This window comes from Ranitomeya variabilis, chromosome 1 (genome assembly GCF_051348905.1).
Source record: "Ranitomeya variabilis isolate aRanVar5 chromosome 1, aRanVar5.hap1, whole genome shotgun sequence".
NCBI classification, from domain to species: Eukaryota; Metazoa; Chordata; class Amphibia; order Anura; family Dendrobatidae; genus Ranitomeya; species Ranitomeya variabilis.
Genome location: NC_135232.1, coordinates 1,065,072,173 through 1,065,088,759, shown reverse-complemented (window position 1 = coordinate 1,065,088,759; position 16,587 = coordinate 1,065,072,173). Strand labels below are relative to the sequence as shown.

The window sequence follows — 16,587 nt, the reverse complement described above, 5'->3', positions numbered from 1 at the left end:
GGGCTTTCACACAATATCAGTGGAGCCCTGGCACCACCGAACCAGTCTGGGTCATATCATTGCCGGACCACCAAACACCCCCTGTGACTCCGCTCCACCAGCGCTACTGAACCCCCCCCCCCGGGTAAGCTGAACTCAGGACAGCAAGACGGACCCCAATTTGACAAATTATTTTTCCCCCCCATTTTCCTGCTGAAAATGTGGGAATGCGTCTTATGGTATCATGCGTCTTGTAGCCCGAAAAATAAGGTGCTTTGTTTTCATTGTAATCTGCTCATCTTTTTTCCTTTTTCCAAGTCTGTTCTTTGTTGAGTATGAAAATCTTTCAATAAAAATTACAATTATTAAAAAATATAAAAGATTAATTTTTTTTTTGCCTTAAATACAAAGGAAATGTGTATCACTATAGGATAAAAACAAAAGGGTTTATAGGTTATTTGGTGTTGCTATTTCTTTCATGTTATTGTTTTTGTTTTGTTTTTAATGCATATCAAATAAAATGTACATTTTAAGGTTTTTATGAACTACTATTACTTCCTAAACTCACATGGTTCTTCCTCAGTTAGTTCCTCTGCCTTCATTACGACCCAGCATAGGGGCTTCCCTTGTCCCCAATAACGGAACTACAGATCAGTGAAGGAAAGTCCTAATTCTCAACACGAGGTTCCACGTCCTTTTCGCCCTTATTGGAGCTACTTTTGCCACTATGGCTTGTACTTAGCTTCTCTGCTTGCCGATGGCTTGGAACTACCACATGGGGCACTCTCTTCGTCTCGCATTCAATGCTCCGATTCAACCCGTTATCTCTTTGGTTTGCAAACTCAGGATTGTCCCACCAGGCCTTCTGTCCCAGATCCCGTCTTCAGGAATCACTCTTTTCGTAGCCACTACTCTGGATCACGCTATCTGTTGCATCGGTTTCATCTCACTTTGGGGTACACCAACTTCATGCGTCTCTGCTTGCTGGAAAGACCATTGGTCTGATTCTACTGCACTCTGGGCCCTATCTGACTTCTTCACAGGAAACACCCTCTGTCCCTTCACTTTTGGTCATCCCACTCTGGGCTAGTCCTAACTGTCTACAAATATCTGATGGGCTGTCACACTGTAGAGGGATGATCTTCATTCTCATTTGCACATGGAAACACGAGAAGCAACGGAATGAAACTGAAGAGGAGAAGATATAGATTAGAAAAAAACATTTTGACAGTGAAAGTGATCAATGAGTGGAACAGGCTGCCACAAGAGGTGGTGAGTTCTCCTTCAATGGAAGTCTTCAAACAGAGGCTGGACAGACATCTGTCTGAGATGTTTAGTGAATCCTGCATTGAGCAAAGGGTTGGACACAATGACCCTGGAGGTCCCTTCCACCTTTAACATTCTATGATTCTAATAACCCTAACTGTTCCTCTTAACTCCCTGCTGCTGGGGCAGAACACATTCTATCACTAATAACGTACATTGCTTAACACATTACACATCAAAATACACATGTCTTCAAGGGAAAATGTGGGCAGAACTTCCATCTTCTTACAGTGAATATACATATTTCATATCAAGCATTGGAGAATTCTGGTACCAAAGGACATTGTATATAGATATCAGTTTTATTGCAAGTCTAACACTGCACATAACAGAATTTATATTTGCAAGCTTGAGTCAATGAGAATGTGGAGGAAAAAGATAGTCATTTTCCTGTTACACCTGCCAAATCAGTTATAGCCATCCATGATGTCATAACACAATGGAGCGTTATTACAGGACAATGACTGCAGACATCATACAATTATAATCAGCTTGAAAAATCTTAGGGCAGAAAAAAAAAAGATTAATAGAGGAAAACAAGGTCTTGCGGCCCCTATACATTACAACAAGATAAAACTGTTTTCATTGCACATCGGTCTACTAAAATCTAGAAACTGTCCACTCTTTCTCCATCAGTATCCTAACAGCACTAGAGGTACTGAAACTGTCATTCACTCACTTTGAAGCTAACAATGCACATGCTCTGGCCCAATGGCTTGTCTGCTCTGAACTAAAAGCCCATTTCACTTCTCTGTAAAGTTTGTATGAAGTTAGACAGTCAGAAGAGCAGGAGCTCACAATTTCCATAAAACAAAAAAAAACAAAAAAAAATGAAAAGGACTTACTTACACCAGCACTGACCTCTGACACGCGTACTGGTCTCCTTAATACCGGAATTATCTTGGCTAGAAATGGCCTACATTTAAAGGGAATCTGTCAGCAAGTTTTTGCTATGTAATCTGACAGCAGCATGCTGTAGGGAGAGAGACCCTGATTCCAGAGATGTATCACTTAGGCTACGTTCACATTAGCGTTGTGCGGCACAGCGTCGGGCTCAGCCGCGGCGACGCATGCGTCATGCGCCCCTATATTTAGCATGGGGGACGCATGGACATGCGTTGTCTTGCGTTTTGTGACGCATGCGTCATTTTGGCGCAACTGTCAGGGCGCAGAGGACGCTGCATGATGCAGTTTTTTCTGCGCCAAAAATCATGCAAAAAATGAACGCATGTGTCACAAAACGCTGCGTTGTGCATGCGTTTTGCATGCGTTGTGTCGCCGACGCTGCGCCGCACAACGCAAATGTGAACGTAGCCTTAGTTAATCAAGTGAAGCATTTGCTATAAAAAAAACAACTAAGTTTGCTCCAATCCACTCCACAAGAGCACCACTGGAGGTTGCCTCCCCATCCTAATTAGAATACACAAAGAGGTTAAATAGCCCTCTCACCTTCTATCCTCAGTGTTTTTCCTGTCCCAAGGGATGAAGATGTTATGTGTGGGGTGCGGTGACCAGCGAGCACTCGCCTCGGAAGTTTATCTGGGATCAAGCATGTCTGCAGAGGTCGATCTCGTTGCCTTCCTCCTCACCTTCAGGAGCTGGACCTCACCATTGTCCTGAGCCTTTAGGTAATGCTGAGTGGTGTCGGGGCTGGGGTCCTCCTGTAGCTCCCCAGCTGCAGTCTTCTTCTATGTTGGCGTGTAACGCACATGCAGGAAACGCCGGAAATTCCCAGGATCCTTTGCGAATGATGTCACTTCCGGGTGTGTTTCAGTGTAAAAAACACGGCATCGCGAGGGGGAAATTTGAAAATAGACGGCTGGAACTAGAAACCAAGGATCCCTGGGTTGATTTCTCTTACTAAGATGGAGGAATCTTGATTCCCATTGGATGATGGGGCGCTGAATCACGGTCTCTGCCCTATAAGAAGACCCTAATTGGAAGACACCTTAAGGTAGGACAAAGTCTTTGATAATGGAAGGTGTTGACTCCCTAACATTTGCATCTGCAGAGCCCAGTGTGAATTCAGACCCAGTATGTATTGCCGGTATGGGTAAGTTCCCACTCTTTGGGGCACGATCTATATTTAGGTTATCTCCCCTCTTTTATTATAGAGAGACAAAAGATCTTGCAGAGAGATTGAGGGAGAAAACTATGACCTGCAAATGCGCCATCTGTAGCAAAAAGCTGAATTCTGCCCATAAAAAAGTCCCCTGATGGAGAATGAAATTTCCAAAAAGCTTGTCGGCAGAGGGAAGCATGAAGTGCTCAAATTTCCTGGTAGACAACTGTGCTGACTTTGGTCTTGATGAAACACAGTGGACCTACAATAGCAGATGACATGGCTCCCCAAACCATCACTGATTGTGGAAACTTCACACTAGACCTTGGAAATCAAGAACCCAGAGACCGGCGGAAGAGCGGAGAGACAGACAGCCCAAGCCGCTTGAGGTCTAGTGGGAAGTTTCATTCTCCAGCAGGACTTGGCACCTGTCAACACTGCCAAAAGTTCCAATACCTGGTTTAAACACCAAAAGTATCACTGTGCTTCATTGACCAGCAAACTCGCCTGACCTTAACCCCAGAGAAAATCTATGGGGTATTGTAAAGAGGAAGATGAGAGACACCAGACCCAACAATGCAGACGAGCTGAAGGTTGCTATCAAAGCAACCTGGGCTTCCATAACATCTCAGCAGCACCACAGGCTGATTGCCTCCATGCCACGCCGCATTGATGCAGTAATTAATGCTAAAGGAGCCCCGACCAAGTATTGAGTGCATTTACTGAACATACATTTCAGTAGGACAACATTTCGGATTTTAAAATCATTTTTTCAAGCTGGTGTTATAAAGTATTCTAATTTACTGATAATAACTTTAGGGTTTTCTTTGGCTGTAAGCCATAATCATCAACATTAACAGAAATAAACATTTGAAATAGATCACTCTGTGTGTAATGACTCTATATAAAAAAAAGTTTCACTTTTTGGATTGAAGAACTGAAATCAATTAACTTTTTGTTGATATTCTAATTTTGTGAGATGCACCTCTAGGTCAAAAGTTTATTCAGACAACATTACTACAGTGGCCCACCTGAGACATCAGAGGAGCATGAGATATGAAAATCTGCAGACCACTGCAGAGAGAATAATTGCCTGGGCAGAACATCATCTCCTGTCTTTGTCAGCTCTCCACTTAAGTAAAACCATTCTTTTCCCTTGGTTCCAAGGACACTTTAGCGGGACAGATGCATTCGCCCACCTTGGAAAGTCAGGCTTTTTGCATTTCCTCCAATCCCATTGCTGCCAAGAACACTGCAGAAAATCAGAGCAGAAGGTGTCAAGACTATCCTCACAGAGCCAATATGGCCAAAAAGAAAAGGGCTCAGGAAGCTAAACAGCCTGAAGATAGAGGGTTCCCTGGTCCTTTCTGGGTCCACAACCTGCTGCATCAGGGTCCAAGCTTCTCGTGAGTGAGGTGATAGATATGTCTAGCTGCCTGGCGTCTGAAGCCTCAATCCTAAGAGCTAGAGGCCTCTCTGAGGGAGTGATCCATACCCTACAGAATAGCAGGAAGCAACTTACGAATTCCAACTATGCCAAGATTTGGAAAACCTTCAGTTTATGGTATAGGTCCTTTTCCTTGGATTCTTTCCATCTGGACCCTGCATTTCTAGTAGCCTTAATAACAGCTAGAAGGGCGAGTATAATCCAGGCCCTCTCTACCAGGGAACCCCATCTAAAGATCCTTGAGGATAGGATAGCTGTCCAGCTAGACCCTTCATTCTTACATAAAGTCACAATGGACTTTCATAGGTCTCAGCAGATAGTCCTGCCTTCCTTTTATCAGAGTTCAACAAATAGAAGGAGAATTTCATTGTTTGGATGCGAGGAGGACTATTCTCTACTACTCACAACAGAATGAGGCCTGAAGAAAGGATCGGAATCTCTTTGTACAATACTATCTCTCCAACAAAGGGAAGATCTCAAAAAAATGCGTTAGCAAACTGGATTAATAAGGTGATCTGTCAATCATATAAGGGCAAGAATTTATCTCCTTCCGAATCACTGAAAGCTCATTCCATCAGAACCATGTTTGACTCATGCTGCTAATAAAACCATGATACTATTGAAATGGCAAAAAATATAGTTCTTACCGATAACGGTATTTCTCTGAGCCCATGACGGCACCACGGAGAGAGGGGATCCGCCCACCAAGGACAGGAAACCTACAGATAAAAAGGCGGTACCACTCTCCCGCATCAGTTGTTTACTAGAGAACGATGGGAGACTATGGAACAGCTTATTAGTTTCAACATTACTTTATATTAACTTAATTGAGATACCACGTGGCCTATCAAAAAATAAACTATGGCACTATATTAACGTGCACACCCATAAGTGAAGGGAGGGAATGTACGGGTGCCGTCATGGGCTCAGAGAAATACCGTTATCGGTAAGAACTATATTTTTCTCTGTCGCCCATGACGGCACCACGGAGAGATTTCATAGATTGTACATTCAGGGAGGGACCACCGCTTCCAGAACCCTTTTACCGAAAGTAAGGTCCGAAGAGGAAATAAGGTCCAATCTATAGTGTCTATAGAATGTGGAAGGTGATGACCAAGTAGCGGCTCTACATATCTGATCGATAGAGGTTCCGGCCTTCTCCGCCCAAGAAGCCGCCACTGCCCTCGTTGAGTGAGCCTTGACTTCCCCTGGAACAGACACTCCACTTGACGAATATGACAAGCTGATAGCGTCCGTGACCCATCTTGCCAAAGTGGATTTGGAGGCTTTTTTCCCCTTTCGGGGACCCTGAAAGCATACAAAAAGAGAGGCATCCTCCCTACTCTCTCTAGTGGCTTCTAAATATTGTATGAGACATCTCCTTACATCTAGCGTATGTAATGCTTCCTCCTCTTTATTTTTAGGGTTAGGACAGAAGGAGGGAAGAGAGATCTCTTGAGTTCTATGGAACCGGGAAGCCACTTTCGGGAGGTATGCAGGATCTATCTTGAGAATAACTCTATCCTCTAAAACCTGAGTGTATGGAGGGTTAGCAGATAAAGCTTGTATGTCGCTAATCCTACGAGCGGATGTGAGGGCAACCAGCAGGGAAGTCTTGAGGGATAGGATTTTTAACGGGACCTCCTCCAAGGGTTCGAAGGGAGGTTTAGTCAGGGCTCTAAGGACCAAATTTAAATCCCATTGAGGGGAGGTTTTAATTGGAATTGGCCTTGATCTGCTTGCTGCCCTGATAAACCTTGAAACCCACCGATTCCCTGCCAGATCGTAATTAAACAGAGCTCCCAATGCTGCCACATGGACTTTCAGGGTACTCGTGGCTAAACCGATCTCCAACCCCTTTTGTAAAAATTCTAATACAGTTTTAAGGGGAACCTTTTCTCCTACTTTGGAACCTGATGATGATAGGAATTTCTTCCATATCTTCCCGTATTGTTTTGTCGTGACCGGTTTCCTACTTTGTAAGAGAGTGGATACTAATGCTGGTGAAAATCCTCTATCCTCTAGTAGCTTCCTCTCAAATGCCAGGCCGTCAAGTGTAAGTTCATAACTTGTGGATGGTTGATCGGCCCTTGGGAGAGCAAGTCTGGGAGGTCTGGGAGTACCCACGGGTCGGATATCGACATTCTCCTCATCCAAGAGAACCAAGGTCTCTTCGGCCAGAACGGGGCTATCAAGATTACATGAGCCCCGTCCTCCCGAATCTTCCTCAGCACTGCCGGAATCAGGGCGAATGGGGGAAATGCGTAAGCTAGATGATGCCGCCATGGAATCAGAAACGCATCCAGGGCTACCGGGTTCCCTTGAGGATTTATGGAGCAAAAGGAGGTTACTTTTTTGTTTGTGTTGTTGGCAAAGAGATCTATGTTGGGAACCCCCCATTTTCTTGTAATCTGGGTAAATACCGTCTGATTTAGCTCCCATTCTCCTTGCTTTAAACTGGAGCGGCTTAGAAAGTCCGCTTTGAAGTTGTCCACCCCCCTTATGTGTAGACTTGTCAGGGATAAAAGGTTGCTCTCGGCTATCTGAAAAATTTTGTTGGTTACCTCCATCAGTTTTTTGGAGCGAGTCCCCCCCTGGTGATTCAGGTATGCTACTACCACCCTGTTGTCCGACATGACTCTGACGTGGTGGGAGTGAAGGGCCCCCAAGAATTCCTGGAGGGAGAACTTGACCGCAAGGAGCTCTTTCATATTGGAGGATTCCTCCCGCAGGGATGTTGGCCAGGTGTTTTGAGCTACTAGGTCGCCTAAATGAGCCCCCCAGCCACTGGGGCTTGCATCTGTCGTCAGTATCTTTGAGATTGGGATTACCCATGGGACTCCCTGGGAAAGATTCCTTAGTGATGCCCACCAGGTTAGTGACTGAGTTGTTTTTGGAGATAATCTCAACCGACTTTCTAAATGCCCTCCCAGAGAGATCTCTTCTGATAAAATCTGCCATTGAAGGTGTCTCGAATGGAGCTGCGCCCATTGGACCGCCGGTATGCACGAAGTCATGGATCCTAAGAGGGACATAGCCTGGCGTAGTGTTATAGAAGGGAGGGCTTGTATTTTGGCCACTCGTCTTATCATGCTTTGTATTTTTTCCTCTGGAAGACGGCACTCTTCCTTTATAGAGTCCAGTATTAGACCCAGATATTCTTGGACCTGGGAAGGTACCAGTCTGGACTTTTTCAAGTTTATCAGCCAACCCAGATCCTGTAGGGATCTTGTCACTGTATCCAGCTGATTGCTGCAGTGTTGGGGGGAGGAGCCTATTATCAAAAAATCGTCCAGGTATGGTACAATCAAGGTGTCTTGCTCTCTGAGATGAGCCATTACCTCCGAAATTATTTTTGTGAATATTCTCGGGGCTATTGCCAGTCCGAACGGTAGGGCTGAGAATTGAAAGTGGCGTAATGTCCCCCTGACATGAACTGCTATCCTGAGAAACCTCTGGTGATCTATGTGGATGGGGACGTGATAATAGGCATCCTTCAGGTCCAGGACTACCATAAAACACCGAGGAAAAAGCATTTTTATAGAGGATTTTATCGTCTCCATCTTGAATGGTTGAATCTCTAGGTATTTGTTTAGGCTCTTCAGGTTTATGATAGTCCTGTAAGACCCATCTGGTTTTTTTCTCAGGAATAGAGGGGAATAATAACCTTGTTCTCTTTCTTGTGGAGGGACTTCTAGAAGAACCCCCTTGTCCACTAGTCCTAGGACCTCGTTCTCTAATGCCCATTGTTCTTCCGCTGAAGACTTTGGAGAGGTTATTGAAAAGAAGGGACGAGGAGTTCTCAGAAATGTTAGCTTTAGACCTGATTTTATTATGCCCAGGATCCATTGGCTGCATGTAATCTTTTCCCAGGCCGGGAGAAAGAGTGACAATCTCCCCCCCACCCGGGGCCAACCTTCATTGAGAGGGTTTCTTGTTGTCGCCGGGGTTTTTATTAAACAGGTACCCTTTATTTCTGTTTTTCTTATCCTCCCATTTTCCCTGGTTTCTCCCTTGCTTTTTACGGAAAAACCTCTTGCTCCGAAAGGGCCGTTTGTAAGCGGGGAAACCCAGGGCAGGAAAAGATTTCTTTTTATCTCCTGCCTTCTCCAGGATGTCGTCCAGGGTGGGGCCAAACAGAAATTCCCCTTCACAAGGAATAGTGCATAATTTAGACTTCGTCTGTAAGTCCCCTGGCCAGCACTTAAGCCAGAGGGCGCGCCTTGCCGCGTTAGAGAAGACCGCTGACCTGGCAGCCAATCTAATAGAATCAGCAGAAGCATCTGCTAAAAATGCGGCCGCCCCTCTTAGTACCGGCAAGGTGTTCAGTATGGAGTCACGGGACGCCTTCCCCTTTAGCTGGCCCTCCAGTTGGTCTAACCAAATCATTAATGAACGGGACGTGCATGCGGCTGCGACTGCTGGCTTTAGACCTCCTCCAGATGCTTCCCAGGCACTTTTGAGAAAAGCATCCGCTTTTTTGTCCATAGGGTCTTTTAAGACCCCCATGTCTTCAAAAGGAAGGGCAAATTTTTTAGACGCTTTAGCAATAGCTACGTCTAGCTTGGGGGCTTTTTCCCAGAAGGAGCAAGATTCGTCTTCAAAGGGGTACTTCCTTTTTGGCGTCAATAACGCCTTTCTCAAGGGTTTCTTCCACTCCTTTTTGATTAGTGCGGAAATAGTTTCATTGAGTGGAAAAGCCCTCTTTTTCTTTTGCTCAAGACCTCCGAACATGATGTCCTGAACCGACCTTTTGGGGTGAGAGTCTACTAACCCCATAGTGCTCCTCACTGCTTTAATGAGGCCATCGGTGTCTTCTAAGGGGAAACAGCTGTGACCCCCAGAGGAAGAAGACGATGACGAAGAAGAGGAGGAGGTGGTGGAGGAGTCAGATGAATCTGAGTCCGCACTATCCTTGTCTGTATTAGACACCGGGGACGGAGACCTGTGTTTAGTCTTCCTCCGTTTTTTTCCCCTTTTCAGAGACTTAAAGGTGTCTTCTACCTGATTCTTAATCAGGGTTTTGAGGTCAGCTGCAAACCCGGGAAGCCCCTCGGATACTGTTTGCTGTATACATATACTACAAAGTCTTTTCTCCCAGCTATTTGGAAGATCTTCTTTACACAGGGCACAAATCCTATGCTTGGTTTTCCCTAAGCTCTTCTTTCCCTAGAGAAAAAGAGACAAATAATACCCTTACTGTCTCTACTTTCACGAAGATCACTTACCACCTCCAGGACCCATAAATACCGGTTGAGGATGCTCCATGTCCGTCTTTTTCCCCGACGCCGTACTGGACTCCTTGCTATGTTGGGACCTTTGGCGTTCTTTACCGGTGGTGTCCTGGTGTCCTTTTTGCTGTCGCCGTTTTTGCTGCTGCTGCTGCTGCGGCGATGCTGATGGTGGTGGTGGTGACTCAGGTAAGGGTGATGCCATGTCACTCATTCTGATTGCAGGTATGGCCTCACGTAGGCTGCTGTCAATCGACTGATGATGCGGCTGACCGCCGCTCTGCTCTGGCCGCTGATGCTGTGCTCTGCGCCGGTGCCGTGCTCTGCACTAGTGCTGCGCTCTGCGCTGGTGTTGAGGCTCGTGCCGCTGCTTGCGCTGCGGTCTTTCGCCTCCTGATGACTGGAGCCAGGTCCATTTTATATCGCCGCGCTTCCCATGGCGCGCTTGCGCAATAGCTGCGGCCTCGTTCCCGGCGCCTGCGCAGAAGCGCCCATCCGGCGCCTGCGCAGAAGCGCCTATCCGGCGCCTGCGCAGAAGCGCCCATCCGGCGCCTGCGCAGAAGCGCCCGCAGAAGCGCCCATCCGGCGCCTGCGCAGAAGCGCTCAGAAGCGAACGCCGCCGGCGGCTGCGCAGAAGCGCCCACCCGGCACCTGCGCAGAAGCGCCCATCCGGTGACTGCGCAGAAGCGCTCGCAGAACGCCGGCGCCCACGCCATTCGGCGCCGCAGGAGCTCCCGCACACGCGCGGGCGGCCCAAGATGGCGCTGCCCATGGCGCACATGAAACGCTGCCTCTCCGGAGCTCCCGGTTTGCTTGCAGCCTGCATGCGCGGTCCCTGCACGCCTCCTGGCCATGCAGTGTGCAGACTGACGCTTGAAGGGGGGAGAGCCGCGCTACCTCTCCCGCAACCACAGAGGGACCCCCCTGGATGTTGCCGCTGCTGCATCTTACCTAGGGAGGTGACCGCGAACTCCATGTCACCTCCCCCGCACACCCTAGAGGCCCACTAGCCCCAGCGGTGGCGCTTCGGGTCACCACACCAGCCGAGGCAGAGGGACCCCAGCTGCCTGAGTCGGACTGATTGGCCCCGGAATCCCACGATGATCTTCTTCTGGTGAGTCTGTAGGTCTCCCATCAAGGACAGGAAACCAACTGATGCGGGAGAGTGGTACCGCCTTTTTATCTGTAGGTTTCCTGTCCTTGGTGGGCGGATCCCCTCTCTCCGTGGTGCCGTCATGGGCGACAGAGAAATACAGCCTAGTAAGTGACACATTGCTCAAATGAAGGTCTCTGCGACTGCATCATGCTGCTCTCAGATTACATAGCAAAAAACCTGCTGACAGATTCCCTTCGAGAGATAGATTATATATATATATATATATATATAATATATATATTAAGTAGATGGTGGCCCGATTCTAATGCATCGGGTATGCTAGAATATGTATGTAGTTTATTTATGAAAATTTCAGAATAATGCAATGAATACACAGGATTCGGACAGCCGGGCGCGACCAATTAGCTAAGCGTGGTTCAAATCCCACGCCAATTCGCGGCCGGACTGCGCCTGTCGCTGATTGGTCGCAGACGGCTGGCCGCGAACAATCGGTGAAGCCAGGGACAGCTGCAGGTTTTTGAGGGCCCCGGGCGAAAGAGTCTCACAGCCCAAGTAGCATATAACAGCCCACGCAGTATATAACACAGCCCCCGCAGTATATAGCAATGTGGGCACCATATCCCTGTTAAAAAAAAATAATTAAAATAAAAAATAGTTATATACTCACCTTCCGGCGGCCCCTGGATCCAACCCAGGCCTTTAGCGATGCTCCTCACGATGCTCCATTCCCAGTGATGCCTTGCGGCAATAACCCGTGATGATGTGCGGGAAAGGCCGGCGCGGACGACGGAAGGTGAGAATATAATGATTTTTTTTATTATTATTATTATTTTTAACATTATATGTTTTTACTATTGTTGCTGCATAGGCAGCATGAATAGTAAAAAGTTGGTCACACAGGGTTAATTGCAGCATTAACGGACTGTGTTACATCGTGTTATGCCGCGGTGTAACGCAGTCCGTTTAACGGACTGCTAACACGCTATGTGGGCGCTGACTGGAGGGGAGTATGGAGGGGCCAATTCGCGGCTAGACTGTGCCTGTTGCTGATTGGTCGCGGCCGGCTGGGCGCGACCAATCAACGACGCGGGATTTCCGTGACAGACAGACAAAAGTGGACCTTAGACGATTATATAGATTTTTTTTTTTTTTTAAATGATGTAATATGACAAATATTGCCAACATTTAAAAAAAAAAAAAAAAAAAAAAAAGATACATGTAACAAATACCTGATTTAAACAAATTGATAATTTTCTGATGATAAACTCTCTTTAAAGGAGTATTATGCTAGAAGAAAAAGTGTCTCATAGCTTTGTATTGAGAGGGGCTCTAACATACACCCTGCCTACATTCTAATTTTATGCCTCAAAGCTTCCTGAAAAGTATGACAGCTACACAATAGCATATTTTGGAAATCTCGTCCAGTAACTGTATATAATAAATGTGTCATGACTCCAGCAAGGAGGAGAAAACTTCGAGGACCCATTTTCATACTGCAAACCAGTTTCCCCTTACAATCCTCAATGCACCATAAGAAATGCCTTTGGACATCACTTTATAAGCTAGGATCTCAAAGCCGTTTTCCAGTTTCAGAAAAACAAAAAAACCAAAACAACACATTCCTTCCCCCTCTGTGGGTCTAGCGTTGAGTTTCGGCTGTGGTTCCTGCAGCGTTGATATATATATATATATATATATATAATCTATACTCTACGGTCCGCTGCCCAATATGACCCCATAGTCTGCTCACCACTGCAGAAACCAGATAATAACGACCCCAAATACTGAAATACCCCATAAATATTAAGAATAACAATGTTCTGTTCCAAAACGTGCCCCACAGATATTCACATCACAAATTATAGCGAGAAAACCTTTACTGACCCACAGATGGAACACTAAATATTTTATGAAGGCAGATTGTGCACACCTGAAAGACACATATATGGGATCTTTTCAAGACTTAAAGGGAACCCGACAGCTGATACATGCTGCCCAAAACACGGGCATCATGCATCAGATCCTGGCTCTATCATGTGTGTTATTCTGCCAGGTATGTATTACTTACAGGTATGTAAAATGTATAAACCTTTCATGCAGTGGGAGCAGGAGAGGAAGAAGCCGCGGAGGACCGGCCTCCTGGACTAGTCACCTGAGCTGCATGGTCCCTGGCAGGCTTATAAATGAACAGCCACCCACCTGCTAGGATTCCTTGCACCTCATCTGATTTTTAGGCCCCATGTTACATCATTGCAGCTGAGTGATGCCCACATTACAGCACCCAGACCTAGTAATCAGAAGAGGCGCTGGAGATTCTGGCGGCTAGGAGGCGGTTTGTTTAACTCCAGTGTAGTGGCTAGAGACAACTGACCTTGCAGCTGGACCAGAGTAAAGCAAATTAATTTAATTTTCTCATCTCCATTAGCCTAGGGTCACAACAGCATATATTTTCTCAGAATCGGGATGATTATGCAAATCGCACACTGACCAGAGTGTGGCCAGATTGTGCACCAATTCTCTCAGATGAGGAGAAGGTGGAAGAAATTTTTTTTAATCAATCTTCTCCATTGTGTCAGTGATCGGAAATCGGACTGCACTCAGATGTCATCTAAGTGCAGTCCGATGTTTTTTCATGCACTCACTGACTTGCATGGAAGAGTGCAATCCGAATATCAGATCAAACTCAAGCATGCTACAATTTTTCCTTGGAAAAAGATCAGACATGTGCATGGCCCCATAGAATAACATTGGTCAGAGTGCAATCCAATGTTTCATCAATTGAACTCGGACCGAAAATATGGTCATCTGTACGAGCCCTTAGAATCACATTATATAGAATTTAGAAGATGCAACACAAATATACATTTTTGAAATAGAAACAATAGCAGCCCACAGCAAAATATGCATTCCGAGATAATGTTAAGATTTAGGAAAAACCAGAATCACAAATAACAGAAAGCAGCAAAACCCATAGCATTTAATTAATTACTGTATATTAAAAAAAAAAAAAAAAAAAAACCATGAGAAATAGATCTGTCTAAAATGCAGTATGTGAAGACCTGGCTCTCGGAACGTACATTTGTCCTTTTCATGATATTTCTTTATATATATATATATATATATATATATATATATATATATATATAAAAAAGTGTTCAAATATTCCAAAGCTCACCCTCCTGTGAAGATACATTACATATATCCATAACGTTATTCTGACCTGCATGAACTGCTCTCGGAGTCAATGTCTTCCTCGCTGCCTCCATCCTCGGTTTCTGGCTTGTTGGGCGAATGTCCCGCTTCAGATGCGCCTGCGGTGAGTTCGGCTGAGGAGCCATTATGCTCAGGGGCAGATGCCATGGTGCATGGAAGCAAATTTTGGAAGCCCTGATTGCAGGTTCTCCTGGATTCCACTGACTGCAAGGGCAAGGGGAGGTTGCTCGATTGTAAAAACTTTCTGTCCTCGGTCACCGAGCTTTGATCACCACTCAAATAGTCTCCCTGTTGGATGGCACTGACAGGTGCTGTCGGGTGACCAAACCACCTCCATCTGATTTTTAGTATCTGCTTTACATCAAAGTCCTTGCGGGAGCCAGACATTCTCTTAGAGAGCAAATGATTGTCTAGGCAACTAAGGGAAGAAGAAAAAACCCACACCGTACAGCCAAGATCTACACATCCAACCTGATAGAACGAAAGGACCAGGCAAACACAGGGTGGAGGACAATGAGAAGATGACCCTTCCTTGGATGCCAGATATTACTCATTACCACGAGAAGTGATGTAGATGTCCTGCAAGAAGCCGCAGCCTATGTTCCTCCAAGATGAGAAGCGGAAAAGCGCAGCACTTTCCGCTGAATGTCTCCCAGAGTCTGTGACTATTTGCTTTTCAAAGACACTGACAGGGTTCATTAAAGTCTTCCCGATGCTCAACACCTCCCCCTTCTCCATACCCACAGATGACGGCTCCATTCTCATGCTTCATCTTCTGAGGCCACAAGAGCTCATATGCACCAACAATTATGTGATCTCAGCATCATTATTCCTGGCCGACCGGTAAACCCCCCCACACTATAGGAAGTGAAAAGGATGAACCAGGACAAGCGTACGGTCCTCGGAGTCTGCCAGACTTGTTTACATCTAATGGACGGTTAATTAATATTTCAGCATAATGGACCTGATCAATATGTTCCTCATCTCTACAATCGTGAGATGTGCGGAGACTTCAGCTGAGCGAAGGCCATATGCCACCGACATTGTGCAAAATAGTAGCCGGGAAGAGGAGGTAAAAGCCCTCACAAATTTACAGTCTGGACCCAAGACAAAAAAAATAAGTGCCATTCAGTATACACCGCGAAAGCCAAAAACACAAAAGACATTAGATACAACCTTCCCCCCCAAGAAATCATCATTTATAATAGCTATTGATCCAGGGAGGCATTATATATTCTGAGCCAGGAATGTATGCGCCAAAGAGAGGAGAAGGGGCTACCGGGTCATATACTGTGAGCGATGGTGGTAAGAAGGCATTGACAGAAAGGGTTAACGCACCAAATTAAGCCTTTGCCCTGGATGAAAGCCTAGCGACATCTTCATGGTCTCCTGGAACAGATACCCCGACACCCTACTGTAGGCCCGTGCTTCTTGGAGACATTGAAACTGCAGAGACGCAGTACAACATTGGATGTGATGATTTCCTATGAGGTCGCAATGCCACCTGCAACATACTGCAACAGAGTCAAACGTGGTTCCAAAGGGGGCTGGATTTTCTGTTGCGGGTTGTTAGTCGCATGCGGCACACTCCCATAGACTTCAATGGGAGTCACCCACGACATGCAACTTACATGTCGCAGCAGCAAGAGGGATATAGTCACCCATATTATTATTATTATTTATATAGCACCATTAATTCCATGGTGCTGTACATAAGAAGGGGTTACATACAGGGTTATAGATATCATTTACAATAAACAAATTTACAAAGACAGACTGGAACATATTTATCAAAAGATTAAGTTCAACCAAATATTTAGTGGCCTGAACTCTGACACTCCATATTTAGCCAAATTCACACCTTAATATGAACCCCTTAATGACCAAGCCAATTTTGATCCTTATGATCAGGACAAATTTTACAATTCTGACAAGTGATGAGCGAATATACTCATTACTCGAGATTTCTCGAGCACGCTCAGGGGTCCTCCAAGAATTTTTTAGTGCTCGGAGATTTAGTTTTCCTCACCTCAGCTGAATGATTTACATCTCTTATCCAGCTTGATTATGTATTGGGATTCCCTAGCGAACAGGCAACCCCCACATGTACTTATGCTGGCTAACAGATGTAAATCATTCAGCTGCAGCGCTGAAAACTAAATCTCCGAGCACTAAAAAATACTCGGAGGACACCAGAGCGTGCTCGACAAAT

At 45.8% G+C, this 16,587-nt stretch overlaps 1 protein-coding gene across 4 annotated transcripts in view; it reads right to left on the bottom strand.

The window, feature by feature from the left end:
- Window positions 1-16,587, bottom strand: part of KLHL5 (kelch like family member 5) — a 97,127-nt gene that overhangs the window by 57,500 nt on the left and 23,040 nt on the right. Inside the window, exon 1 of one of the 4 annotated variants that reach the window (XM_077279887.1) lies at window positions 14,383-15,225. The exons of the other annotated variants lie outside the window; for them this stretch is intronic. Coding sequence (XP_077136002.1) covers window positions 14,383-14,762 — 380 coding nt within the window. The 5' untranslated portion in view covers window positions 14,763-15,225. Of the gene's footprint in view, window positions 1-14,382; window positions 15,226-16,587 lie in introns of those variants that run through there. 4 annotated transcript variants of the gene reach the window in all.